The following is a 27,844-nucleotide window of genomic DNA, read 5'->3' on the forward strand; positions in this document are numbered from 1 at the left end:
CTTCTTTTGCACGAAACAGTACAATTATCGTAAATAAATATAATTTTCAGAGGATACGTTTTTCACACATAAGTAGGCAAAATTTTAAAGAAGCAGCATTGCTTTACATCAGCTGTTTCCAATCTGGAATATTAACGCAGTTATCATGCACACTGTCGAAACATAGCGCTTTCCCATTGGCCTTCCAGTTATGACTTTTCATTGGTCGCTGGGTTAGAGCTGTGACAGACGTGGTGGGGACAGTGCAAAACCTACAACGCATAAACGGGAGCAGGCTAACGTCAGCTATGAACTTACACCGTTTATTACTTCCTCACTTGCATTTGGTCTTGAGCAGTCATTTATACTTACGATCATGTCTTCCTCTTTGAACTGCATTACAGTTCGCCTGGATGGTGGACAGTAACGGAATGGGATTCTTGTTCTTCCACTTCCTTGCCCAGGTGGCGCAACAGGTGGTGAGAATCGTTTTCCCTACCCTTTTACCCTGGAATGGTACTTTTGGGATCATTTTGGTTGAAAAGACTCCTCTTTCTGTTTGTACAAGGACCCTGGAGTGGCTTCTTCGGAGGATGAGCGGGGGTGACTGTGTTTAAATCACTTATGTTTTTCTGACTTGGTTGGTTTGCGGGTGCAGTGCCGCGACCGAAACTTCGTCGGTCCCGTATCTCCTCATATGGCTGAATTGACAGCAGTTATGAACACACTCCTGGAAATTGCAATAAGAACACCGTGAATTCATTGTCCCAGGAAGGGGAAACTTTATTGACACATTCCTGGGGTCAGATACATCACATGATGACACTGACAGAACCACAGGCACATAGACACAGGCAACAGAGCATGCACAATGTCGGCACTAGTACAGTGTATATCCACCTTTCGCAGCAATGCAGGCTGCTATTCTCCCATGGAGACGATCGTAGAGATGCTGGATGTAGTCCTGTGGAACGGCTTGCCATGCCATTTCCACCTGGCGCCTCAGTTGGACCAGCGTTCGTGCTGGACGTGCAGACCGCGTGAGACGACGCTTCATCAAGTCCCAAACATGCTCAATGGGGGACAGATCCGGAGATCTTGCTGGCCAGGGTAGTTGACTTACACCTTCTAGAGCACGTTGGGTGGCACGGGATACATGCGGACGTGCATTGTCCTGTTGGAACAGCAAGTTCCCTTGCCGGTCTAGGAATGGTAGAGCGATGGGTTCGATGACGGTTTGGATGTACCGTGCACTATTCAGTGTTCCCTCGACGATCACCAGTGGTGTACGGCCAGTGTAGGAGATCGCTCCCCACACCATGATGCCGGGTGTTGGCCCTGTGTGCCTCGGTCGTATGCAGTCCTGATTGTGGCGCTCACCTGCACGGCGCCAAACACGCATACGACCATCATTGGCACCAAGGCAGAAGCGACTCTCATCGCTGAAGACGACACGTCTCCATTCGTCCCTCCATTCACGCCTGTCGCGACACCACTGGAGGCGGGCTGCACGATGTTGGGGCGTGAGCGGAAGACGGCCTAACGGTGTGCGGGACCGTAGCCCAGGTTCATGGAGACGGTTGCGAATGGTCCTCGCCGATACCCCAGGAGCAACAGTGTCCCTAATTTGCTGGGAAGTGGCGGTGCGGTCCCCTACGGCACTGCGTAGGATCCTACGGTCTTGGCGTGCATCCGTGCGTCGCTGCGCTCCGGTCCCAGGTCGACGGGCACGTGCACTTTCCGCCGACCACTGGCGACAACATCGATGTACTATGGAGACCTCAAGCCCCACGTGTTGAGCAATTCGGCGATACGTCCACCCGGCCTCCCGCATGCCCACTATACGCTCTCGCTCAAAGTCCGTCAACTGCACATACGGTTCACGTCCACGCTGTCGCGGCATGCTACCAGTGTTAAAGACTGCGATGGAGCTCCGTATGCCACGGCAAACTGGCTGACACTGACGGCGGCGGTGCACAAATGCTGCGCAGCTAGCGCCATTCGACGGCCAACACCGCGATTCGTGGTGTGTCCTCTGTGCCGTGCGTGTGATCATTGCTTGTACAGCCCTCTCGCAGTGTCCGGAGCAAGTGTGGTGGGTCTGACACACCGGTGTCAATGTGTTCTTTTTTCCATTTCCAGAAGTGTATAAAGAACCAGGCAAAGGTCAGCGATGTGACCGGTCTGACCACATTGGCGGCAATTTGCCACTTCCGCAAACACATGACGTAACTCACTTTTCGGTGTTGGCGGGGCTACGAATCTATAAGCCTCGTACCATAGGAAGGCATCTCCGACGGCTTCATCCACGGAAGGGCGGGATACAACCTCACCTGAACCCCTTTGTGTCGTCCCTCTGATACGGACATGTACTGTTCGATACTCTGCTTCCTCTCTGAGGGCATCAATTCTCGCAGCATCTGGCCCTAATACACATGTGAGGTCAGAAAAAGCCTCAAACCCCTCATTCGGATTTTGGCGCAAAATAGACAACTGATCCCGGCAACAACTCACTCCTGTTTCGTCAGAGTAGCGCTTTACTAACCCACATGCGAGGGCATCAAACTTCCTTGGGTTTTTTTAACGCTTCTACGACCTCCACATAAACCCTAGCGTCGCCCGCGAGCTTTATGCGGACCCAAGCATAATTTCATTGGGCCAAGGGCATACTGTACCAAGGTCCCAAACATTTTGAATAAATGTATTGTCGTTTTCATTTTATTTTCCAGAAAAAGAGCTGAAAGAGAGAGATAAACATGACGATGTTGTTGTGGCTGCGGTGTTTGATGTTGCTGTGACTCAGCTGCAAAAGCTACAATTTGATCTAGCATTCCGCCTAGGCTAGTCTCACTGTCAGTCTCGATGTGACGTGAGCGAGAAAGCTAGTCAATTCTACTTCTTCAGATCCTTTAGTGGCTACTTGTGTCTCTCGTCTATACTAGGGAGAGGGGGGGAGGAGGGAGCAGTGATTTACTGTTTTAGCTCCTCAACCTGTTTCTCCAACTGTAAACTCTGAATTAAAAACTGTTTACCATCAAGAACAGGCTGAACTCCGATTTATACCTTTTCATAATCATTTGAATAAATGGTGGCTGGCTGTGCAAGGAGTTTCCCATTTTCACAGATTAACTCTTCGCTTGTCTCTAACATTTTATTACAATGAAATGAACACCCTTTGCTGCCTACAGGCGTTGACATACGTCAACGGGGACAGATTTTCATGTGTGCCCCGACCGGGACCTCCTGCTTACATGGCAGACGCTCTATCCATCTCAGCCACCGAGGACACAGAGGATAGCGCGACTGCAGGGATTTATCTCTGGCACGCCTCCCGCGAAACCCACATTCTCAACGTATTGTCCCGCAGTATATTCGTGGTGCCCCCGCCCATTATACTCATTATTCGCGGCGCGTTCTCGATTCCCGTAAGAGTTCGGGCACTGTTTGTGCATCCGCACAGAAGAAGAAGATGGTCAAGTGGCCGGTGAGTCTTAACTATATATTGACTAAGATGGTATATAACATTTTAGTTAACCTTTCTCCTAGCCTTTGGTTGTTTTAGATTAACTGCTCTACTTGTTTTTGAAACGCTTCTACACTGTTGAGAAGGGGCCTTTTGGCATGGTTACAGAAATGAGGGCAACTAGCCATGTAATAGAATGAATACAACGAAAATAAAGAAACTTCTGCAACGGACACTGTGAACGTAAGCGCTCGCCAGAAGATAAAGTGCAGGTGGCATATACGGTTTGTAGAGACGGTGGCGAAGACATCGGTAGCATGTAGGCATCGGGGCTGGTGGAGGCGGCGACGGAGGCGGTGGAGGCGGCGTCGGTGTCGGAGGTGGCGTCGGATTCGGAGGTGACGCACATGGACGTGGCAGCAACGGCAGTGGAGTGTCGTAGTCGTACGCGGCGTCGACGACGCCGGCAGCGTTGGTGAGGCGCTGGAAGACCCTGGTGTCGATCTTGGACCCTCACGGTGTCGACGGCGTAATGTGCTGCTGCCGGTAGCGACTTCTGCAGCGTCTTCTTCGCGGCGACTAAGGAAGGTTTCTGCACAGCGCGGCAAAGAGCGGCACTGGTTTAGATCAGACAACGGCACGCGCAGACACCCAGCCGGAACTTCCCTGCTGGTGTGACGTAGCGCATAGGTGTACGTAAACACGGCGTGCTTGAGTGGACACCACGACGGATGATATGGGGTGTTCTGTTCTGGTGCCTGGCGGTAGTCTGTAACAGTGGCGGTTGCCACAACATCTGGCTCCCTACTAGTGCGGGTCGCACGTCATGGCACCTGGCTATATTTTATTCAATATCTTGCTTACCGAGAGATGGAAAGATGTGGTATGCGTACTGTAAGACTTTTGGTACACGCACAATCAGATAATTTGACTTGTCGCTCTAACGAATTAGGCGAGTGTCAGCAATATGTCTCGTGGTCTTATTGTGGCGTGATTATCTTCTGCTGTTAGGTCAGACGATAGAAATGCCACTTGCACGCTTAGAGTAGCAGATTGACGATGACCAACTTTAAACAGAACTTGATTAATTTTCACACACATTTATTAAAATAATAAAAAGGCATAGATATTACGTAACTTGATTCTGGATGCTGTTTACAACTGACAATCTGAAGTTCCTTTGTTCTTGGTACGTTAGTCTTATTCTCAAATATCTCTGATACTTGACAAAGTGTCTATTCATTTCTCTTCCTGGCTATGTACAGGAATATGATAATCTTATTAGGTCAGACTGAAACTTGACTATAGACTGGTACAGACTAATGCAGACTGACTAATCGGAGGTCTGTACACTCGTTATAATACCTTGAGCGTTCATGTATCACTGCGCGAGTGTGATCCGCGAGGAGAAAAGGTTCTACGTTAGCAGCAATCTCATTGGCTGCGTTACATATTAATACGCGGATTGACGGAAGCAGAATTTGGTCCGTCTCTAAGACAGTGCCATCTCGTAGTGCGGAGACGGACGAGCGCTGCGTCTGCGCTGTTGTGTTTAGCGGGGCGCGCTCTAGTGGGAAAGTTGTGTACGCGCTGACTACGCGGAACTATGTACACAACAAACGATGGGAAAGGATCCCACGCTGCAGACTCCAAACTGTATAGCACGGTCATCTGCGGACAGGCGAAGTTGGGGCGTCCCTTAGCTTTGAAGCAAAATGTCAGGTTAAATCATAATGAAAATGTATTCAGCTTCGGCATAGAATGTAACTAGAAGGATGCCGCCAGTTCAGGGGTGTTGATGCAAGGAAAGGTTGGGAGGGGGGGAGGGGGTGAGAAGAAACCAGAAGGAAGACAAAGGCAGGTGCGTCTTCTCGGTTCTGGAGCCAGCAGAGAAGAGAGCATCGCCTTAGTGGCTACGTCTCTTCGTTGATCGCTCCAGGGCCTCACGTCATACATCCCTCACACTCTACACTCTTTGCGAACCACGCAAGTAGTAGCGCCAAACATTCAGCATTTCTAGCCATATGCAGCTGTGTGCTGTTCACGTGGACAGCTCGTAGCGTGGCCGTGATGTGTAGTCAGACCAACCCAGCTCTGCACAGGGCTTCTACATAAACTGAAAATGAAAGGCAGATAGTAAAAATTTAAAAAAATTTCTTTTCCCATACCATAATTCATTTTGAACTAGCGCCTCTGCACAGCTGGTGCGTTCTGTTCGTGTGTCTTTCCCATGATTAATGAGTTGGAGAAAATAAGTTGTAACACGGAAACAAAGCATTTCCGGATCCGTGCTCACATAACGTAATTTCTTCGTCTATGTGTGAGGGATGTGTCTTGCAATTTCTGCTGTACGTTTTTGTTACACCCTGTAAGTAGAAATTCATTGTTTATGACTGAAGGACAGAGAGATTGATACAGGGAAAGGAATGGTTGTATCTTTCACACCAATTTGTCACTGAAGAATTTTATTGCAAAGAAACAAACACCGACAGTTCTATATTGCAGGTAGAACAAATTTAAGCAAAAATGCTTTTTTCGATAAAACCTTAGCGAAAGAAGGATGTAAAGTAAAGAATAAGGTAGACATCAAATTGAACAAGATTGCATTAAGACAAATTTGATTGAGTACACTTTAATAAACATATAATCATCGAAAGGACCAAAGTACTTCAAATTGAACAAGATTGCATTAAGACAAATTCGACTGAGTACACTTTAAGAAACATATAATCATCGAAAGGACCAAAGTACTTTACATATTTTTACATCTACGAGATTCATTCTATAGCAGAAGAGCTGCCTACAAAATTCTTACCTGCAGTCACTGCTTGGTAAGAGAGGTATCGATAAGGTCGTAATATCTTAAAAATGTTAGTAAATTGCACAGTACTGCTGTTCTGTTGTTGCTGCTGCTGATGGGTTTAAGGAGACTGGTATTCACCTTGTGGGATGCGGGAAACCGCGTAAAATCACATCCATACTGGCCAACACCCTTGCTATCGTCGTTAATACGGCGGGTGGATTGAAACCGTGGCCAGAGCGCCCCTTGTCTCAGAAGCGAGTGCTTTAAGGCACACGGCTATACGGGCTGGTTGCGCAATGCTATTCGCAACAGTCATCATATGAGTAACTTAGTATCTCAATGGCCAATGTCACCTACAGTTTTTTTGACGGGAGAAGGGACTCTTAAGACCATAAAAAATATCAGACTTTTTTAAAATTAGAGCAACAGTGTCTTATTCCTTTGTAGCTGCAGTGTTATGAAACTTCAGCAATCTTACTGTGTATACCGTGGCACCCAGATTTCTAACAAAACGAGTCCATATAACTTCTCTGAGATGACGCAAAATACACTGGAAACTTATTTATCCAATATTTGAATGCATGCCACCAAGTAGATGAACCTACCTCGAGTGCATATAAGACATGGATAGAAGAGGAAAAAGGTACAATGTGAGAGAGAGGCTGACAGCCCTGTTACTTGTAACGTACTCATGCAAGAAGATCATTGCTTACAGGTGAGATACGTGCTGGATGTCACCTAACGACAATCATAAATATGCGCTTCCACGAAGGAAACTTGTCCAGGCCCATTGGCAGGATGGGCAGTAAAGGCTCCCTAACAACTGGTCATCAGAAAGCGTTTTCATCACATGCTTTTTTCGTGAGAGTAAGTAACTTTCAAATGGCTCTGAGCACTACGGGACTTAACTTCTAAGGTCATCAGTCCCCTAGAACTTAGAACTACTTAAACCTAACTAACCTAAAGACATCACACACATCCATGCCCGGGGCAGGATTCGAACCTGCGGCCGTAGCGGTCGCGCGGTTCTAGACTGTAGCGCTTAGAACCGCTCGGCCACCCCGGAGGGCCTGTAAGTAACTTTGTCTAATACACTAAGCAAAGTGAAACTTGCATCAGAAAGTGAAAAAACTTCAAAACAAGCATTGACTTTCTAAGAGATTGTAGCCTACACCTATAATTATCAGCTCTTTATGACCTAACATAAATGTATTGTAAACAACAAATGTAGGCCTACTACTGGGGTAATAAGTTGGTTCTGTGACACATACAGCAGACACCAACGAAATTAAATGAGCAAACAGCAGCTGTGATGCAATCAGAGGTGAGTGGTGACGAGATTATCATGTTTGACTCACAGAAATCAGGCGATGTGGTGTGTGTCGACCTGCTTGTGGGGCTTGAATAAAAAGGGTCAGCGGTTCGTTTGGGGTACCCTGCAGGCGCTGATCACCTGTATCTTCTTGAACACCTTTGTTCTTAGCATCCCATTTTTTGAGGATGAAATGCGCAGCTGCGAGAGTCAGTACCACCGATAGCGCGATCGTAATTGGTACAATTACAAAAAACAGATATAAGGGTGTGCACCCTGCCTGTTGAAGCTGTGGCGGGCGCGGCGTAGTTGAAGTTTTAATATCTTTGGGGACGGAGCTTGCAGCAAGCATAAGCGGCTGTGCTGTGTGTCTGTCCAGGTTTTGCCAAAATCGGCCCCTCAGACTTGGTGGAGTGTGACACTTGGTGTCCCTAGCCAGAGCACGGGATTCCAGCGCGTAGAGCGCGGGCAGAAGCGTCACGTCGCATCGGAGAGGGTTCCCCACCAGCTGCAGGGCGCTGAGTGTGGACAGTGCTGCCACCTCTGCAGCAGACAACGTCTTCAAATTGTTGTTGCTTACATTGACCTCGCGATAGGAGCCACTGCTGTTGACCATCCACGACAGGTCGGATAAAGCATTGGCAGCCACAGAGATGGACACGAGGGCGGTACCAGCAAAGGCATCTGTGGAGAGGGTAGTCAGCAGGTTGTGGGACAGGTCGAGGTATCTCAGCCGCGACAGCCCAGAGAATGCGCCGTCCGCCACGTGCGAGAGCAGGTTGTGCGACAGCAACAGCGACTCCAGGTTAGACAGCGACGCTTGCTCCAGCATCCGGTTGGAGATCCCACGCAGTTCGTTGTGGGACAGATCCAGATATCGCAAATGGTCCAGGCTGGTAAAGGCACCCACATCCAGCAGCCACAGGCGGTTGTGGTCCAGCAGAATCTTCTCAGTGGCTGTGACATTCGCTGCTGCAAATACACCTGTGAACAGATAACATTTTTCTTAATGCCAGAACCTTGGTAATATTCACCCGCAATCGCACTCCAATTATCAGCAGTAGCATCTCAGGCTGGACTGTGAAGCAAGTCCCCACATGTGATCTGGCAGCAGATTCATGAGCTGTAGCATCCATGGCCCTTGAAGACACAATCACCTGGTAGCCTCATGTGATTGTGTTTCCGTTGGACCATCTCAGAAACTGTGACACTCGCCAGCTATAATATACGTGTTGATATGAAACACTTGGTGTCTTCAAGCTGTGTAATTTAATGTAGGATTGGTTAAGAAGATAGTGTCTCCTCATGTCAGAGAAGCCCACCAACGACGTACTTTGGCTGACAGGAAAGTAATGCTCCCAGAAAACATAGGCAGCTGCAGTGTAACTTCATATACTTACAACCTATTGAGAGGTATGTGAATGACTGGAGTAGCGATTCTCTACGACAGGCTGAACAGTCATCTGAGTGCATCAGAGTTGCTCTTATTTAGTTTTGTTACCAGACCTAGTAGTGCTTTGTAGAATGGCTGCAGTGTCCTCTCCTCGGGCGCTCGCCGCATGTGGTCGGGCTGGCTCTCCCTTGGGCCGATGGTGGTGTGTGTCGGCAAAGGAAGCCCCGGGCGGAGGTGTCACAGTCCTTTGAAGACGTTATGTCACAAAATCATTCTTATACCATACCTATAGTTCAGAAGGCTTAATCAGAATCTGTTTCACAAAATTAATGACACACATTCAATAGATTATACTAGCTGGCCTATGTATGGACGATTTTAAAATCTTTTAGGGTTTCTTAGAGAATTTCGAGTATGATTATGTGGAAGACCAGTAAAGAGGAACAGAACTTACTAGATTTCAATATCCGGGCCTTTGGCCATCAGGTAGCCGAAACTATGACTGTAGGCGTCAAGGAAGTCACTCAAATTACTGCGGCAATCGAAAATCGTGACGCAAAGTGAATTTTAAGACCAAAGGGGTCACGGAAACTTCAGAAGAAGTAGAGGTGATTGGTGTTCGCAAAGGTTCAGCTACATTGGTGAGAACCTCGTGCACCAAAACGGAACGCTTGAAGAAAGAGTAATTGTTCTCGGAATCAGATCAACTGACCACGAAACAATTTGCATGCTGACAGCCCGCCTCCACGAGAATGGCGAATGCTGTTGGTAGGCAAGTTTGCATCTGTGAAAAGGATAGGCGAAGGAACAGAGCAAGTAATCATGTTGAATTCTGAAGATAAGCGGGAAATTTTGCCTGAGGAAAAGCAAGGTATTTTCAGATCTGGAGTGCATCCAGTAATCACAATCAGTGTTAATGGTACAGTTTTGTTATGTGTTCTCAACATCGGGAGTCTGGTATGTTTATGGACAGAGACTGTATTCCAGAGTATGAAGAAGTAGGTTCTTGTCCATTTCTACATTTGCGGTGGGCCAAAGTGAGAGGGGCAATACTCAGACAGAGTATGGAGGTGAGGTGACAAGCTGAGTTCAAGAACACATGTCAGGGACATCAAATACCTGCGTACAATTTCGTTGTGCATAATTTAGCGTTAGAATCGTTAGTCAGCGCAGATATTTTTGTCTTCACAACAAGCATTGTTGAATGTGTCTTGCATTGAAGTGTATCTGAAAATGAAGGGCTCTTCTACAAGCTTAAGTTTTGATGAGTATACTATGAGAGAAGGAGTTTTAATCCGTTGCCTTAAATCTCTTACAAGATCAGAACTGCCTCTTGAACCAAATTCCATTGTGAGTGAGGACAGTTTTCAATAGCACCAAAGAGGTGTGGATGTTTTACAAGAGATATAGGATCGGACTCAGCTTGAGTAGGATATTGGTAAGTCAATAAAGGAAACTTTGTTTAATGTGTTGCAGCGACATTCACCTATATTTTCTGATACTCAGAGACTATCGAAGGGTTCACATACCAGTTTAAGGGTAAGGAAAATTAAATGATTTTTATTAAGCCATATCAAGTACCACTTGAATATAAAGAGAAGGATGAAGAGATTGAAAAGAAGTAGCAGCAGGATGTTACTCAACACACTGTTATTTTGTAGAATGATTCCTTGTTGGTGGTGCCTAAGGAAGGCAACTCAATTTAAATTGCACTTTATTCTCGATAAACTAACACTATTATATTACCAGATACCGACAGACATCAAACATTACATTTATTGTTACAGAAATTTCTTGGAGTCAGTGTTCTTTCCTTCATTGACCCCTGGGTGTAATACTGGCAAATTTAATCATGCCCCTCATGTCGAAATAAACGGTAATTTTGTATTACGATGATTATTATAATTTTTGGAAACTGCCCTTTAAGCTAAATATGAGATCGGATGCCTTTATTTCAGGTTTTAAGAGCATCGCACCTGCACACATGAGAAAGAAAGTTTCTGCTTAAGTTGGTGGCGTATTAATTGCGGAGATTTTTGGGTAGACCACGAGGTCTTGGAAAAGCTTTGGACTGTCTTTGAGAAATTCTGAGTCACAGTTAAATGAGAAACAACAGAGTTAACAGGTCAACAGATCAAATTTCTGGTGTTAATTGTGACGATAATAGGGATTCAGAAAACAGAAGCAATCAAGTGTTTCCGTTTCCATCTGCCAAGAAGTAAATTCGTTGATATTTGTATCTTCCCAATTTCTATATGCATTCTGTAAATACCAGCATGAGAGCTACTCTGCTTCTCCGTGCACTGATGGGTAAGAACATTCAATGGGACTGAGAAGATGGACTACAAGTCGAGTTTGAGACAGCCTCTACTTGCGATTTATATTCTGTACCTCCTGATGTAAAAAAGACATTTTATTTTTTATCTATGAACTCAAGGACTGAGCTCAGGGCTCAACTCTTTAAGGCGGATTCTTGCTTTTATGAGCTGAGTGCTCACGAAGTGTGAATGTAACTCTTGTGCTGCAGAGCTTGATGCTTTGACAGTTGTTTGGGGTTCTCTTGCTATTTATTGGCTGGGTGGTCTACGGCTATACATATTACAGAACTATAAAATTTTTGATGTATGCTAAGCCAAGATGTGGGGTCAGGCCAGGTGGACACAGTATTTGCTGGAATTCAAGTACGTTGCCTTTCAATAATGAAAAGGAGATTCGAGCGACAGAAGCACTTTCCTGATCGCCCATAGGGTCGAGTAGAAGCAATTATGACTACTAAAATTAAAATGCTTTGTTTTCTACATTGAAAATCTGTGGTCTTTGAAGATTATAACCATGTTCCCTTCCAGATATAGCAACGATGCAGAACAGGAATTCGTTCAAGAGAGTTTAGACATGGACTTTCAATATTGGGACCACTTGCATGTATCGATAGTAGCCATCCACCGTGAACGTCTCTGACCAGACGCTGGTAACCGAAGAAAACCTTCCCACCAGGGTACAGGCAGACACTCCTGAGCAGCCTTATTTGACGTGCGTTGCATCCTTGGGAGATTTTGTCAGCAGAACAGTGTGTGAGTATAATTTGGCATCCGCTGTTGCTATGTCCGTGTGGACAATGCATGAAGTCGACATCGTGGGCTTGAGTGTGTGTTGGAATCAAATCTGAGAGCCACTCAACCATTTGGAGTAAGCAGTAAGCAAACTTGCCTTGGATATGCATCCCACCTCAGGACTGTGGATTTTATGGTGAGCACCCGTTTCCAGGTATTACGACCCAGAATAGAAATAATAAAATAAAATTAGAAAATTTTATTAAAGCTCATTCACCTTGCTACAAGCAAAGCGCGGTCACGCCAGAGTCAGAGACAGAACCAGGAAACAAACGGCATGTCGCAAACGGGTCAGGACTCAGCGTTTTACAACACCACGCGGAGAGGGAGAGCAAAAGCTCAGCAGCAAACAGCACGGGACAGAAAACCAACGGAAAAGTGACACGCATTTTCGTTAACTCGAAAGAGATCTCGAAAGAAACTGTACCTATTTCAAAGAACCAGTATCAGAGAACTTGCACAGCAGTTAAGAGCATGTTAAGCGAATATAACGGAATAAGAAGGACACATGCAGTCATTACGAACCGAGCATCATATTGTAGCCTCACGTTGACTCCCTTTAAATACTCGAGCTCTCCAGCTCTCAACAAGTTGATCATGCGGTCGGTGACGTTCTTAGTAATAGCACTGGATTTCATAATTGTAATACTATAGCGAATCTGTATCCTAGATACTCCAGAACAGTCTACAAACCAGCCAACGAAGTACCTGAGATGATGGTTGAGGGAGGACTCGACCCTCCGACGGGAGGAGCCTCGCGGACCGTGACAAGGCGCCCTAGACCGCGCGGGTACCCGCGCGGCTCCTGACATAACTCTGTTGACACTGCCAAGGAGTGTGTACCACGCAAGGTCACCATGCTACCGGGCTGTGCTGGACATGGTAACCACAGGCGTCTTCGTGAATACGACTAACCCACTCAGGACCGTGGGCTGTATGCCCGCCACCCGCACACCGGATGTGGCCGTGAGACTTCTGTGATAAACTGTTGAAAAGAATCATCTCCAAGCCGAAAGTGACTGGAACTGCCCTCACAACCCACTAGAGAACTCGAGCCCGTACGATGGGGTCAGGAGGAGCTAGTGGGGCGGCAAAGGATGTTGGACATTGACGTGGAGCAACAGTGACAGCAGCAGTTAGACAATGGTGGTCAACAGGAGCCTGCAAGTAAGTACCAACTATAAGCATTGTATGGGTTATTTGTTTCTTTTCCCTCTCTGAACTTATGCTTTATGTTGATTTTTAATTTCTGGTAGTGATAGAGGGTGATCAGGATGACATCAGCTATTGAGGGGAGGAAGAATCACATTGGGAGACAATTCAGCACTTTATGAGATCGATGAAATGCGAGAAGATACAAAGAAGTGGCTAAGAAACTTCAGACGTTATTTTGGAGGGAGAGAAGGGAACAGTCTCCTCCTAGTATGTCCTCAGATGTCTAGCACCGCTATCCTCGTAATTTCTTTCTTGGGTTAATCAAATGGCTCTGAGCACTATGGGACTTAACATATGAGGTCATCAGTCCCCTAGAACTTAGAACTACTTAAACCTAACTAACCTAAGGACATCACACACATCTATGACCGAGGCAGGATTCGAACCTGCGACCGTAGCGGTCGCGCGGTTCCAGACTGAAGCGCCTAGAACAGCTCGGCCACACCGGCCGGCTCTTGGCTTAATCAGTGAAGGATACCTTGACTTATGTGGATAACCTACTCAACCACGAAGTTACAGGAATGGCGTGCACATCAACTGTTGAGTATAGTTCAATGAAATTAACAGGGGATGCAAGGACAAATGTGATTTGCCTTGAGGAAATTGCCGAATGCTCGTTCCTTCTTGGATTTACAGGAAGTGCTGAAGGAACGCTACATCAGCAGTAACTCATTAGTATTTTTCACATGGAAGGAGAGTCCACGGACAATTTTGTACTATTAGGGGATTAAATATTAATACTTATAAACTGACAAAAATTTAAATGAGCGTTTGACGTCAGTGACCGGCAGACCCCTTGCGGGGCAGCTCCGGCCGCCTCGGTGCATGTCTTATTACATTCGACGCCACACTGGGCGACCTGCGCGCCAGGTGGAGACGAAATGATGAGGATGACAGCACAACACCCAGTCCCTGAGCGGAGAAAATCCCCGATCCAGCCGGGAATCGAGGCAGGGCCCGTAGGACGGCAATCCGTCACGCTGACCACTCACATATTGGGGCGGACATAAGCTGACAGATAATGATACAACTAAAAGCTATTTTTCAAGAGACAGGTCAGAGAGCACTAAATGCTTTCTTGCGGGATTTGACAGCTCCAATTTCCTGTTAAGTGCGAGCACAGCTCCCCAAGTCAATAAACGATGTTCTGGCAACTAAAACGGCTTTGTGATGACCAGATTTATGGTAAGGAGGGAGGTTTGTAAAGTGGGAGTGACGTGCTATCGGCTTCGTCATACTGGGTGGAACTGTAGGATACCTCAGTGTGGGGAGTGTAAGTGGTCTGGACACTCAAACTGAGAATTTCAGTGTTGGCTTCCACAGGGACACGTAACATTTCACAGGATAGAGCTCTTACTGCTGTGTTGAAAACAGGGAGATTGTGGCCACTGCACAGCGTGCCCAGCAAATGTGTTCTCAGGAGGCCCATGTATGCAATAATTGGTGGATTACTGTATGACCGGCTTTGTGAGGTGAAGGGTATGTAAGTTTTTAGTCGCAAGTCAGCGTGTACTCAGAATGAAAATTTTAATGCACCTTGCTGAATGTCGTAGACGGGGGTAATGTTCATTCTCTTAGTTCAGCATTAATGACTTACAAATGGGAGGGAAAGACTTACGGTCTTGCATGGACGTGTTTCCTTGAGCTGGTTTCATCTATGATATAATACTTGGACTGGGTTTTCTAAGTAAGCATCATACTACAGCCGGTACGGAACTGCCCTTAGTAGAGCTAGATGACACAACATTCTGTTCATGTACAAGTCCTGAGAATACTGAAATGCCCCAGACCTTGGGGAAGTCATCTAAACTGCATGGAAGGTACCTTAAATTCGGCATAAATTACTTCAAGGTACAGGAAAATAAGTCTGGGTTGACGCAGGAGCAGATTCGGCGATCAGTATTTTGTGTCTGGTAGAACCGCTGGTGGACACTGAGGAACTGGACAAAGTGCAGTGTTTTGTGCATTGCACTTTGTCATGTGTCCTGGTTGCTGTCGGAAGCTGAGTAATGCCCATCAGAATGGAAAATTTCTGTTAAATGAAAGTAGAGTTATCACAAGCCGCACTGATACCTGATGTAGAAGTACTGGTGGCGTAAAAGTTGGATGGGAGTTGGTGTGCAGAACACTCTGAGCAAGAAAATTCTGCCTGCTTAGTCACACTGTGAGAGAAAGTGTCACATGTGCAAGACAGTGACAGGGAGGAGATTGAAAAATCGTTAGAGAAATAAGTGAAATTGTTTAGTCCTTCCAGAACGCTGGTAGCAAATCCAACAACGCAGTATAGGATTCCTTCTGGGAACGAACTTCAAGTATACAAGAAACCACACAAGTTCGACATCACCTCCAATTAACCATGGAAATATCTACAAAAGTAAATTCATGAAGGATTCATAAAGAAAGTGTCTAACATGAGTGGGAGGGTGGGGGGGGGGAGGAGCGGTGGCAATAGCACTTACACCTAAGAAAAAGAGAAGGTATATCGATTTTGTTGTGACTATAGGTATTTAAATCAATATACACTTTCGGATTCATACATTGCTGAACATTACAGAAACTTCAGATAACGTAGGGGACTACCATTATACTACGACTACGGATCTGTGGAGTGGATACCATCAGTGGGAAGTGCCACTGGAGGATTGACCCAAGTCTAAGTTCACAGTTCCATCTGGTCAGTACCAGTAACACCAAATGCCATTCGTTTGAAGAACGTCTGGAGACATTCCAATACCTATTATATAGAGTGCTACGAGACCTAAAACGAAAACATTATATACTGTTCTTGGATGATAATACTTTTTTTCTAAGGATATTCAGAGCACTTAGTACTGTTAGAAGGCGTGTTTAATCCATTACAAGCAGCACAGATAACACTGAATTTGAAAATTTTCTTGCAGGAAGTTTGCTATTTAAGCCATATTATGAGTCAGAGTAGTGTGGCAACAGATCCTCAGCTCATACTGCTATGTCGTCCGAACTACACACAGCCATGGCAAAAGCACCACAGACGCAAAGATGTGGGCTGGTGCCAGTGCCATAGGGACTCGCCTCTTGGCGAGTTCCACCAGCGCCACAGCAGCGCTTGGGATGGAGATATCGGCTTCACCCTGGCCAATTGCCGGCAGAGTACAATCCGCCAATCACCGGACGACAACGGACAGAAGCCTACTCGGAAGACAGAAGAGCAACTCTAGCCCACTTGGTTATAGATATCCGTCCAGAGCTGACTTTGACTAGGAACGTCGTTTAGTGAGCTCTTAGAAGTGAACATAAAGTTGTAAATTGAATTTTCTGTGTACTGTGAAGTTTACATACGATTAGTTACTCTTAGCCATTGAGGAACTGTTTTTTGTATTACATTTCAAGTAGTGTTGCAAACTTCATTATTCAACTAGTCGCGAAGATAAGTAAAACTTTTGACTCTTTTGTGTAACAAAGTCACGGATTTGTTGGAGTGTTGTAGGACCTTCGTTACCTTACTTTGGGCATAGCTGTGTAATAGTGGCAGGGAGAAATCGTCTTAGCGGTGCACTGAGACAGAAGCCGTTTCACGAACTCACAAACTCGGCCTACCGTAACAACAGTGTAAACTCAACCTCCACAGCAGTAGCGGTGAGGGCTTACAAAACTGGAGACGAGGATTTACAAAACATATAAGGAAAGTGGGAATTTTCTAACTCTAGAGTGAGGAAAGAGATGTAGTCTCTTTTAGATCTGACTGATTATTTCAGGAAGATTGAGCCAAAATTGGAGGCAGTCATGTGACTCCTTATGCATCTACTGAAGAAGGGGATAGAGGTTCACTGGACACAAGATTGCTTTTATCTGTTTTGGCTGAAGGATCTGTTGACGACTGGTCCCATTATTGCTTTTGTAGATTGTCAGAAGAAGTTCATATTGTCTTGTGATGCCGGCAACGACAACTTGGGGCGCATATAAATTCAAAAAATTCATGCGGCAGATCACTCCAACCGAGCGGTTCTAGGCGCTTCAGTCCGGAACCGCGCGACTGCTACGGTCGTAGGTTCGAATTCTGCCTCGGGCATGGATGTGAGTGATGTCCTTAGGATAGTTAGGTTTAAGTAGTTCTAAGTTCTAGGGGACTGATGACCTCAGATGTTAAGTCCCATAGTGCTCAGAGCCATTTGAACCAGATCACTCTTTAATATATGTTTCCTGACAACTACATAAGTCAGCGAAGAATTACTCCACCTTGGAAAAGGAAACGCTCAGCCTGATTTGTGGTATCATGTATTTCTGTTGTTACTTGTACTGCAGATGCTTCAAAGCTGTAATAGGTTACACAGCCTCTTGGCGCAGTGAGTGTTCCAGGTTAATGAATTTGACTCTGAAGTGTTACACCGTGCCGGTCGATGCCGACACATGCAGCATATTGGCACTTTTGCAGATGAATGGCGAAAGGCACAGGCCGCTGACCTAGACTGTCAGAATTCCATGATGAAAGCACATCTCTGTTCTGACAACTGCATGCAGTACAAACAAGCCAACGGTGGACCATGTGGTCAATGTATAGTCGTGCCAGAAAGTTTTCGCGATGAAATACTCAGGCAGGTCTTTAATTCTGTCTTGGTAGAGCATGAAAATCGATAAACTGAACACAATGTGTCATGGAGAACAATTGCTGGTGAACACACAGCACGGCATGGAGAAATACTTACGAATATATGTACCCTGTGTGCAAGGAGCAGAGCTTAGTCATCAGAGAATTTGATAGCAGAGATGACTGTAAGGCAGCCCCAACTCTCACAAATGATTGGTAACGTCCATCGTGGATTGTTCTTACAAATTCCAGCAAGGAAATGGATTTTAGCCATCGCTGATCACTTTTTATATTACGCATCTATGATCGCTATGCCAAATCAACAAGCAAAAACAGTACCTCAGGCAATGGTTAACCACTGCATCCCCAAGTTTCTGGAACCAGAAACAGTGATAACCAGTCAAGGTACTAATTCTGTGTCAGCGTTGACGAAGCAGTAATGTAGATTCTTACGGATTCAGAAATCACATACAAGAACCCCGCATCTGCAATCAAGCTATTGGGAGAATAGAGCGAGTGCACGACGAAATAGACTCGAGTCAACAAACCCACCGTTACGGCAAGCAGAACAACTAGATGCAAGTAATAACGAAGTGAGAGACCTAGGGATCATAACAGTCAACGTTATTGAAAATCTTGAAGATAGTGAATGGTTCCGAAAGTATAACTGTGATAATGCTGACACAGAGCTCGACAAGAAGTTTGGGTCAAACTGAACAGAGCTTACATTGGGCATGCTCGATGTGCAGACTCACTTTACAAATGGTGTGTTAGAGAGTCTCTGTTTGTCACTGTGGGAGTCTGATCCAGACAGTCAAACACTTTAGAGATGAATGCCCCTTGTGTTCCTATCAGGGGACTCGGAACGACCTCATGGAAGCTGACGGTACAGCGCTTATATGGATTAGGAACTAAGATATTGACATTTAGTTAATTTTATATGCAGTTTTGTCTTTCTGTTATACACATACACTAATGTTGTTGACCTGTAATTTTGCACTAGATGTGAGCCATTCAAATGAAAAAATAAATAGTAAACAGGGCGTGCCCACAGTTTTTTTCGCGATTCTCAAGGAATAATCGCAACAGATCACTTGGAAAAAGGGAGAACCGTAACTGGGCCCTATTATGCTTCTTTTTGGATCGTCTGGAACTTCCGTTGGCTGAAAAAAGGCCAACGTTGGCATGCAAGTAAGGGTTCTTTCACCATTCCACACATCCGCGATAGCAATGGCGAAAATGCATGAGTTTAGCTTTGAATTGGTTCCTTAACCACCCTATTCTCCACAATTAACCCCAAGTGACTTCTGTTCCCTAAATGGGAAGGAATTTTCGTCAAATGAGGAAGTGATAGTTGCAGTCAACGAGTATTTTGCATGGTAGAACCTATTTTGCTGGTGGGATGAAATAGCTGGAGGATCGGTGAACCCAATGTGTATCACTCAAAAGAGGCTGTGTAGAGAAGTAAGATAGTGGTCTGCAGATGAAACATTCTTTTCTTGCTTTTTTACAAGACTTATCAAACCACCTTATGCTACTTGTCTTTTATTTGTTTACGATATTCACACGTAGATAGAAGCACCTAATGATTTTATTTTTGATGCGTATCTAGTAGAAGTTGTGTCTGCCAGGCTAGCTCTGCTTCCCGAGAGGGAAGGCGTGTCCGCTCGGCGGATTAGTTTCGAGGTCCGGTGTGCCGGCCAGCCTGTGGATGGTTTTTCATGCGGTTTTCCATCTACCTCGGCGAACGCGGCGGGTTCCCCTTAATCCGATTCCGTTACACTATGTCGTCGATTGTTGCACAAACACTTTCTCCACGTACGCGTACACCATAATTACTCTGCCACGCAAACATTTGTGGTTACACTTGTCTGGTATGAGCGGTCCACGGGGACGGGGGGGGGGGGGGGGGGGGCAACTGGGGGCAGGACCGCACAATAACCCTGGGTTCGGTGTGGGGCGGTGGTGTGATGGGTGGACTGCTGTGGCCTGTTGTGGACTTGTGAACCACTGAGAGCTATGGCAGGAGGAAGCCTCTCCGTCGTTTCCAGGTCCCCGGTTTAAATACACAATAGTAGAACTTATTGTTACGCATCTAGGTAATGGTTTTGCTCCTTTATGGTTATTCTGTATGACGCTGCAACTAATGTAGATTTCATACGTTCTTCAATTCTGTCTTATTTGGATTGGCTTGACGTTAAACAGCGCTTTACAATTATCTTGAGCACCCCAATTAACTTTACCTAGAATCAAATTAAAAAAAATGACATAAAAATGTTGTTTAGTACCAGAAGAACATTGACCTGCATGATTTCCTTTGTTTTTAAGCAAGATATGAAAGACTTACGTCTTTTTCAAACAGCACCTCGTATTATTCACATGTTCAAAACCGTATCACAGTATACCCCTTTCGTAAACATGGCGATAGGAGGAACGTAACACAAGACTGACTTTGACTCGCCTGTCGTAACACAAAGGGCAGAAACCCGAAGTAACATAACTGGTCCACTCACTGGAGTCAAAGTTATTGTTGTTTTACATTTTCATTAACGGCATGTTTACGTGAATGGTACACTGCGACATGGTTTTGAAGAGATCGTGAGGAGGGAAAGTATTACTGAATAAAATGTGTAGGACGCTGTTTATAAAATGGTTACTACTGTTCACATCCTAATATCGAATAAAATTACAATAATGGCAATCATTCTTTTAAATGTCCTCCCGGGTAGATAAATAACATCTACCTGATACCTTCTATTTTTCTTTTCTTGTAGACATAAACTTATTTGCGATGTGATCAAGAGAAATGAGAGCAGATGCACTTGACGATGGTGAAAATCTCAAAGCAGAACTCTAGTGGATATAATTTAAAAATAATTAATTGAACTCCACTTTCTTCGTGGACGTTATTATCAAATGTTGTTGTCTTTCTCTGAATTTATTGAGGCATTATTGTGCAGAAGTATGAAGTCGCCAGATTATAGAGGATGTTAGGTGCACCACTTAGATAAAGATTTAAAATTTAGTGAAAGGTAAAGTCCAATTCACACTGACCGCACGTCACTTATCGTCAAAACGCTCCGCAATGCATTTCAAATGGCAGCATACACACTGGCCGTCGCTTCACGTCACGTCACATCGCGGTAGCATCAATATTTTTCGGGAAGGAAGATTTGACGGCTGACGTCAGCGTTTGTTGTTGATCACCTGACCCCCGAGGCATTTTCCATCTGATACACAGCAGTGGCTCATCATCCATACATTGTTTCGTCGTGATTTCCGTGGTTGAAATCAATTGATATTTGTTATTTTTTATGTGTTGCAGATTGTTTCGTTTCGTTGTTGATCACTTGAACCACGAACTCTTTCCTAGTTGATACACAGCCGTGGCTCCTCACTCATACTTTGTATTGCCGTGATTTTCGTGGTTGATATTCAATATTCTTTTATTCGTCGTAAATTGTCTCGTTTTGTTATTTCTTTTCTTAAAATTTATAATTTTATAATGAACGATGAAAGATTAATTAAAGCAGTGAGTCAGGAGTCTGATTTTATGACATAAGCAATAGGAGGTACTCAGACTCATTGAGGAATGAAGAAAGAAAGCGTGACGTCTGATTCCAAAACATCTTAAACATTTTCACACTTGCGTTGCAATTATTATTTGCCAGAAACGGATTTTCAATAGATCTTCTTAACTACTAGTACAAAGTCGATTTTTACGCACGTTGGTGAATAATAATTTACAATGAAATGGGTTGCAGTGTGGTTGCAACTCTAAGTGGAAAAAGCATTGTGGGTAGAATCAAACTGACTAGTAAGTGGAATTTATTTGTATGTTCTCAGGCATTTGTAACGTTTGAAAAAGAAATGGACTGAAATCTTCAGGCAGTGAAACAGCGGCAACATGCTTTCTTTGTGAAGTAGACTTCAATTAAGGTATTAGAGTTGTTTATTTACTTATGCAATTGTGGAAGGCTTATATACTGTTAAGCAGCTCTGTGGAATGTGTGGAACAGTTTTGCTAGCACCAGTGATCAACATTTATGTGATTTCATTAGCTAAGCCCAGTACAAATAAGGTACATAAACTATTAAAAGCCATATATAAAAAAATAAAGAATACCCATAAATCTTGATAAAGATATGCAGATTGCACAAAAAATTTGCACTGGACTGTCAACTAAACTTAACCTTAAACAAATTAATTTTTCCTGGGGTTTGATAGCAGTTCGTACCACTGACTTCCTTTTAGTAATCCTGGGTGCAATTTGATAAATGTGGAAAAATGGGTGCTTCGATGTTCTAAAATATTTATAAAATGCAAATTCCTCTTCCTTGAGCTCCTTGCAGCGTGTGCGAAATTCCCCTTCTGTACCATGCAATAACATTTTTCGGACTCACACTTTTTTTATATTGTTTCACACTTCTGTCTTCTCCTCTGATGTATAAGCTGTCACTGCAAGCTGCAAACCGTATGAGTCCGATAAATGTCATTTTCGTACACATGTGGACTCCAGGATCCCGTATACAAGCAACCGCGCGTAAAAACAGTTGAGAATCATCTTGCGAAGACAGCAGTTCCCGCGAGATAACAGCTTGTAAGTAGGCTGTTTAGGTTTTTATGTTGCTAACGCCACGTAGCGCTCTGTATGAAAATCACTGACTGTGCTGTGTGAAGTCTGTGGCTGGTTGGCATTGTTGGAATAGTCGCTATTGTAGTGTTGGGCAGTTGGATGTGAACAACGCGTAGCGTTGCGCAGTTGGAGGTGAGCCGCCAGCAGTGGTGGATGTGGGGAGAGAAATGGCAGAATTTTTAGAGCGGACGATCTGGACGTGTGTCCATCAGAAAGAGTAAATTTGTAATATTGGATATCATGAACTGATATATATATATATATATATATATATATATATATATATATATATATATATATATATATATATGATGACTTTGGAACATTATTAAGGTAAATACATTGTTTGTTCTCCATCAAAATCTATCATTTGCTAACTAAGCCTATCAGTAGTTAGTGCCTTCAGTAGTTTGAATCTTTTATTTAGCTGCCAGTATTGGCGTTCGCTGTATTGCAGTAGTTTGAGTAACAAAGATTTTCGTGAGGTAAGTGATTCATGAAAGGTATAGGTTATTGTTAGTCAGGGCCATTCTTTTGTATGGATTTTTGAAAGTCAGATTGCGTTGCGCTAAAAATATTGTGTGTCAGTTTAGTGATGATCAGAATAAGTAAAAAGTGAAATGTCTGAGTACATTCAGTTTTGCTCAGCTGTTTGGAAATCATATGAAATTTATCAGCACATTCATTCACAAATTTGTCTAAGGGAACGTTGCAAGCTGAGGACAACCGTGCGAGTTGAGAACATGTGACGTGAATTGACTTGACGTGATGGACGGTGCGAATACCCCCTCACGTGACAGTGCTAGTGCTTGGTAGTGCAATGACGGCCAGTGTGTATTAACCTTAAAGCAACAAAGCGTCAGAGACTGATGACTTAAAAAATGCTAACTGTGTAGATGATAGTAGCTTACCGTTATCAATTCTTTCTATGCTGTTGTTGGAGAGCACAATGGTGGTGACAGAGTGGTTGAAGCCTTCCTGTGGGACCACTCGTAGAGTGGCACTGCTGCAGTTGGCAACACTGTGCGTCGGACAGGTGCAATTTTCAGGACAGGGCGAGCAGTCGAGCCTCTCGATGACGGCCTGCCAGAACAGGTCTGGGGAATCCCCGCAGTTGGTATCCCTAGCGAGCCGCATGCGCTCCAGCTGCCGATAGGTGGCCACCTGGTTGCAGTCGCAACGCAGTGGGTTCCCTTCGACCTGCAGTCGCTTCAGGCCATCCAGACGCAGGCGTGCCACCCCTGAAACATCACCGGCCGGTGCCTTCGGGCTCAGGACGTGCCTCAGTGCGCAGTGATCCAGGTAGAGCTCTCTGAACGCCGGGGGTGGCGCTACACCGTCGAATGTGTGCAATGGGTTGTGGGAGAGTATCAGCTGCTGCAATCGCCAGCACCGCCTGAAGGGGAACAGGGACAGCGCCGTTAGCGCGTTGTGGGACAGGTCCAGCACGATCAGTTCCGACTGGGCGAAGAACGCTTCCGGGTCGACACGGGATATCCGGTTGTGGTCGAGCAACACCTGCTGCAACACCCTCACTTTCGTTTTGTGGAACACAGAAGCTTCAAGCGCTTCTACTCTGTTGTTTGACAATATGATTCTCCTCGTGTCGATGTCGAAACCGTCGGTCGAGATACGAGTCAGCTCGCGATTAGAACAGTCGACGACCGCCAGGCCGTCACATTCACAAGGACGTGGACAGATGAATTCTGACATGGCAACTCCAGCCGTCGTCACAAAGACTAAAGTTAAGCTGATCATCTTCGTGTAGGTTCACTTGTGTTAAATTAGATATAGAGTTCAATACGTCATAAAGCTCGTCTTTAACTGCACAACACCGGAACAAAAGCGACATACGGCAGGATCGTAATAACGTTTTTTTCACCGAACTTTTACAACCGAATTGTGCTCTGTCTGCCGTTAACAGAGGTCCGCTTGCGACTGCTCGTATCAGGAAGTGCGCTTAGCTATCTTATCGCCATTCTAGCAAATACTGAAGATACCACTTTTTCCCTTCTTTTTGATAGATTGTATTGGCGATACATGACACAGGAGTAATTTGTGAATAAAACCGTCTACATCGCCTAACGCACCTTAATAAATTTCTTTATTTATTACGTCGCTTCTGGTGATGCCATAATCAGGTCAAAACCCAGGAGTTGTACAAGAAGCCTCACTGCCAGTGCCAACAAAGAAAGGAAACGATGTCGAACACTTATCAGAAGCCTCAAACTTCTCGTCATATTTGACTAAACAGCCAGTACATAATGTAAAAAGGCACACATTGTTTTCACGTGCACGTCTAGCACAAATACAATCCAGTAGTGCATTAATTACGTTCATTAGTAATAGACATACAGAAGGCTACCATATCATAACACAGGTACAGCTGAGTGCTAGAAAATGATCGACTGTCGAAATTTTGCAAATAGTGCAGACAATAAATAGATTACGACCAGCTTGGACCATATTTTCATTCTTAAAATATATTCCGGCTGTGGACCGCCACAGGAGCAAAAATTGTAGTATCAATGAAACATACGCCTAAGCGGTTAGTACACTCTGGCAATGCAGGTAATAGCTTAATCGATAGCATAATAAAACGGGACATGTTCTGGGTACGACAGTAACAGGAAGAAAACCGAGGTAATAGTGAACTCTGCGAGCGCATATGTAGGATGACTTAAACTTGAACAAAAGGTCTAGAAGAACTGGAGAGATTCTCTTATGTAACCGGCACAGATTAAATAAAGTAGGAAGTTTCAAGGAAATCATATTAGCAACGACTGCAAAACACAAAAGAGCTTTCTATGCAAAATAAATGGCTACTAACATCCAAAAATATAAATATGAACAAGATTCGTCGAAGGATTTGCTCGGACGACAACTGCGTTGGTTGCGAAGTATGAACACAGGGGTAGAGACGAATGGAACCTAAAGCATACACGAAAATGTGAAGCTACAGGTGACGTGATGATCATCCGATGGATCGAAGGGGTAGAGAATTAGGCATGTTGTAACGAGTCAAAAATGAAACAATATCTATTACAGAGCAGAGTGAAACAGAGAAACAGAGTACTTACGCACTTACTACAGCACGCGTCGTTGCTGAAAACTGCAAATTGAAGGGGGTATGGAAGGACTGAATCGCAAAGAAAGGCCTCAGTACAAGTGTATGTGACGGATCGTAGGTGCAGAGAAATAAATAGTATACCTGGCAAGCGACAGAAATGGAGAAGTGCGAGTAAGCACCCTTAAGTTTGATCAAAACAACAGCATTTCCTCTGGAGATCCAAAGCCAAATTATAAACTGAAGCCACTAACGAACTGGTTTGACAGATTTTCAAACGTATTACAGAGAACTGTGGTCCGTTAACTCAGATTCATCACTGACTTACCGTATCAGAAAGAGCGCTAAGCTATTTTATCGCCATTCTTGCAAATATTGAAGATATCACTTTGTTTCCTTCTTTTTGATAAATAGTAATCTCGACAGATAACACAGGAGTGATTTCTGAATAAACCTGTCTACATCGCCTAACGTACCTTAATATATTTATTTGTTATATTACGTTGTTTCTGCCAGTGCCATCAGCAGATCATAACTCGGAACTTGGAAAACAGTGTTCACTGTAAGAATCAATAAGATCTATGCCGAAGAGAGACCTAAGCTCTGGTAATGCGAGTAGTAGTAGGTGCAGAAAGTGAATAGGGACTTCGTTGGGGCCGGCCGCGGTGGTCTAGCGGTTCTAGGCGCTCAGTCCGGAACCGCGCGACCGCTACGGTCGCAGTTTCGAATCCTACCTCGGGCATGGATGTGTGTGATGTCCTTAGGTTAGTTAGGTTTAAGTAGTTCCAAGTTCTAGGGGACTGATGACCACAGATGTTAAGTTCCATAGTGCTCAGAGCCATTTTGAACTTCGTTGGGAGTTTAATGAAATGATACGTGTCCTTGGTTACAATCATAATATACATCAAAACAAAAACAAAACCTAGGTAATGGTGAGCGCCATGAGCTAACATGTAGGATAACAAACTTGAACAACAGACTCTCGAAAAGGTGGAGAAATGCTATTAAGTAAGCTGTAGAAAGGGAGGGAAACAACAGTAGCCATCTTTTCTGAGAGCATGCAGCTCTACTATATGGTTTGGGTAAAATATCCCGAAGGTATAATAGTACCCTATTCGGATATCTGGGCGGGGACTACTTAGAACGAAATACAAAAGCAAATACAACTTACGGAGGTGTAATAATGAATAAGACAATAGGAATTCCGGTAAGGTACTATGAACAGCCTTGCGAACCCACAATCGTAACCAAAATAGACACAAAGCGAACACCCACAACAGTGGTTCAAGTTTGCATACTAAGAAGCTCCGTAGATGAGAAAGGGATAGATAAATGTGTGACGAGGTGAAAGAAATTATTCAGGTAGTGAAGGAAGAAGAAAATTTAATTTTGATGGGGTACTAAAATTCCAAAGCAGGTAAAGGAAGCGAAGAAAAAATAGTGGTTAAGTATGGACAGCGGAATGGAATGAAACAGAAAGACGCCGGTTAGAATTTTGCACAGAGCATAACTTAATCTTCGCTAACATCTGGTTTAAGAGTCATGAATGTGGGTTGTATATGTGGAAGAGACCTGGAAACTTCGAAAGGTTTCAAATTGGTTATGTAATGGTACTAAGATAGAGTTCGGAACCAGATTTTAAACTATAAAACATTTCTAGGGACAATCGTTGGCTCTGACCATAATTGATTGCAGAAAAAAGGCAAAGGACCCAAGTTAGAGTCTCGGTCAGGTACACGGTTTTAATCTGCCAGGAAGTTTCGTAATTTATTGGTTATGAAACGTAGATTAAAACAGAAGAAACTGCAAATAGGTAGGAAATTAAGGAGATGAGATACAGATAAACTGCAAGAACCAGAGGTTTTTTAAGATTTTCAAAGGGAGGACTAGCTAACGATTTCCTGAAAAAGGAAAAATGAATGTAGCAAAACATTATTGGATAGATCTGAGAGGTGAAATTGTCAAGGCAACAGAGGATGAGAGACAAGACACAGTAGAAGGCCTTGGATATCATATTGATTTTAACTGATGAAAGAAGGAAATATCAAAATGCAGAACATGAAGAAGGCGAAAGAAAATACGAACATCTGTAAGATGAGACTGACAGAAAGTGCAAAATGGCTAAGCAGGAGTGGCTGGAGGATAAATGTGAGGATATAAAAGCACATGTAACCTGGGGAAAGATACATACCGCCATAGAAAAATTAAGGAGGCCTTTGGAGAAAAGAGAAGCAGCTGTATGAATATCAAGAGCTCAGACGAAAAAGTAGGACTAAGCAAAGAAGGGTATATTTAAGGGAAA

General features: G+C 44.4%; 1 protein-coding gene across 1 annotated transcript; it reads right to left on the reverse strand.

The window, feature by feature from the left end:
* Window positions 1–108: 108 nt before the first annotated feature.
* On the reverse strand, window positions 109–24,233 carry LOC126188458 (chondroadherin-like protein). Its single transcript, XM_049930061.1, has 4 exons — window positions 23,387–24,233; window positions 7,604–8,541; window positions 3,726–4,034; window positions 109–123 (listed from the first exon to the last, which is right to left on the reverse strand). The coding sequence occupies exons 1-4, from the start codon at window positions 24,231–24,233 to the stop codon at window positions 109–111; spliced, it is 2,109 nt and encodes a 702-aa protein (XP_049786018.1).
* Window positions 24,234–27,844: the final 3,611 nt, after the last annotated feature.

This window comes from Schistocerca cancellata, chromosome 5, assembly GCF_023864275.1.
Source record: "Schistocerca cancellata isolate TAMUIC-IGC-003103 chromosome 5, iqSchCanc2.1, whole genome shotgun sequence".
Lineage (NCBI taxonomy): Eukaryota > Metazoa > Arthropoda > Insecta > Orthoptera > Acrididae > Schistocerca > Schistocerca cancellata.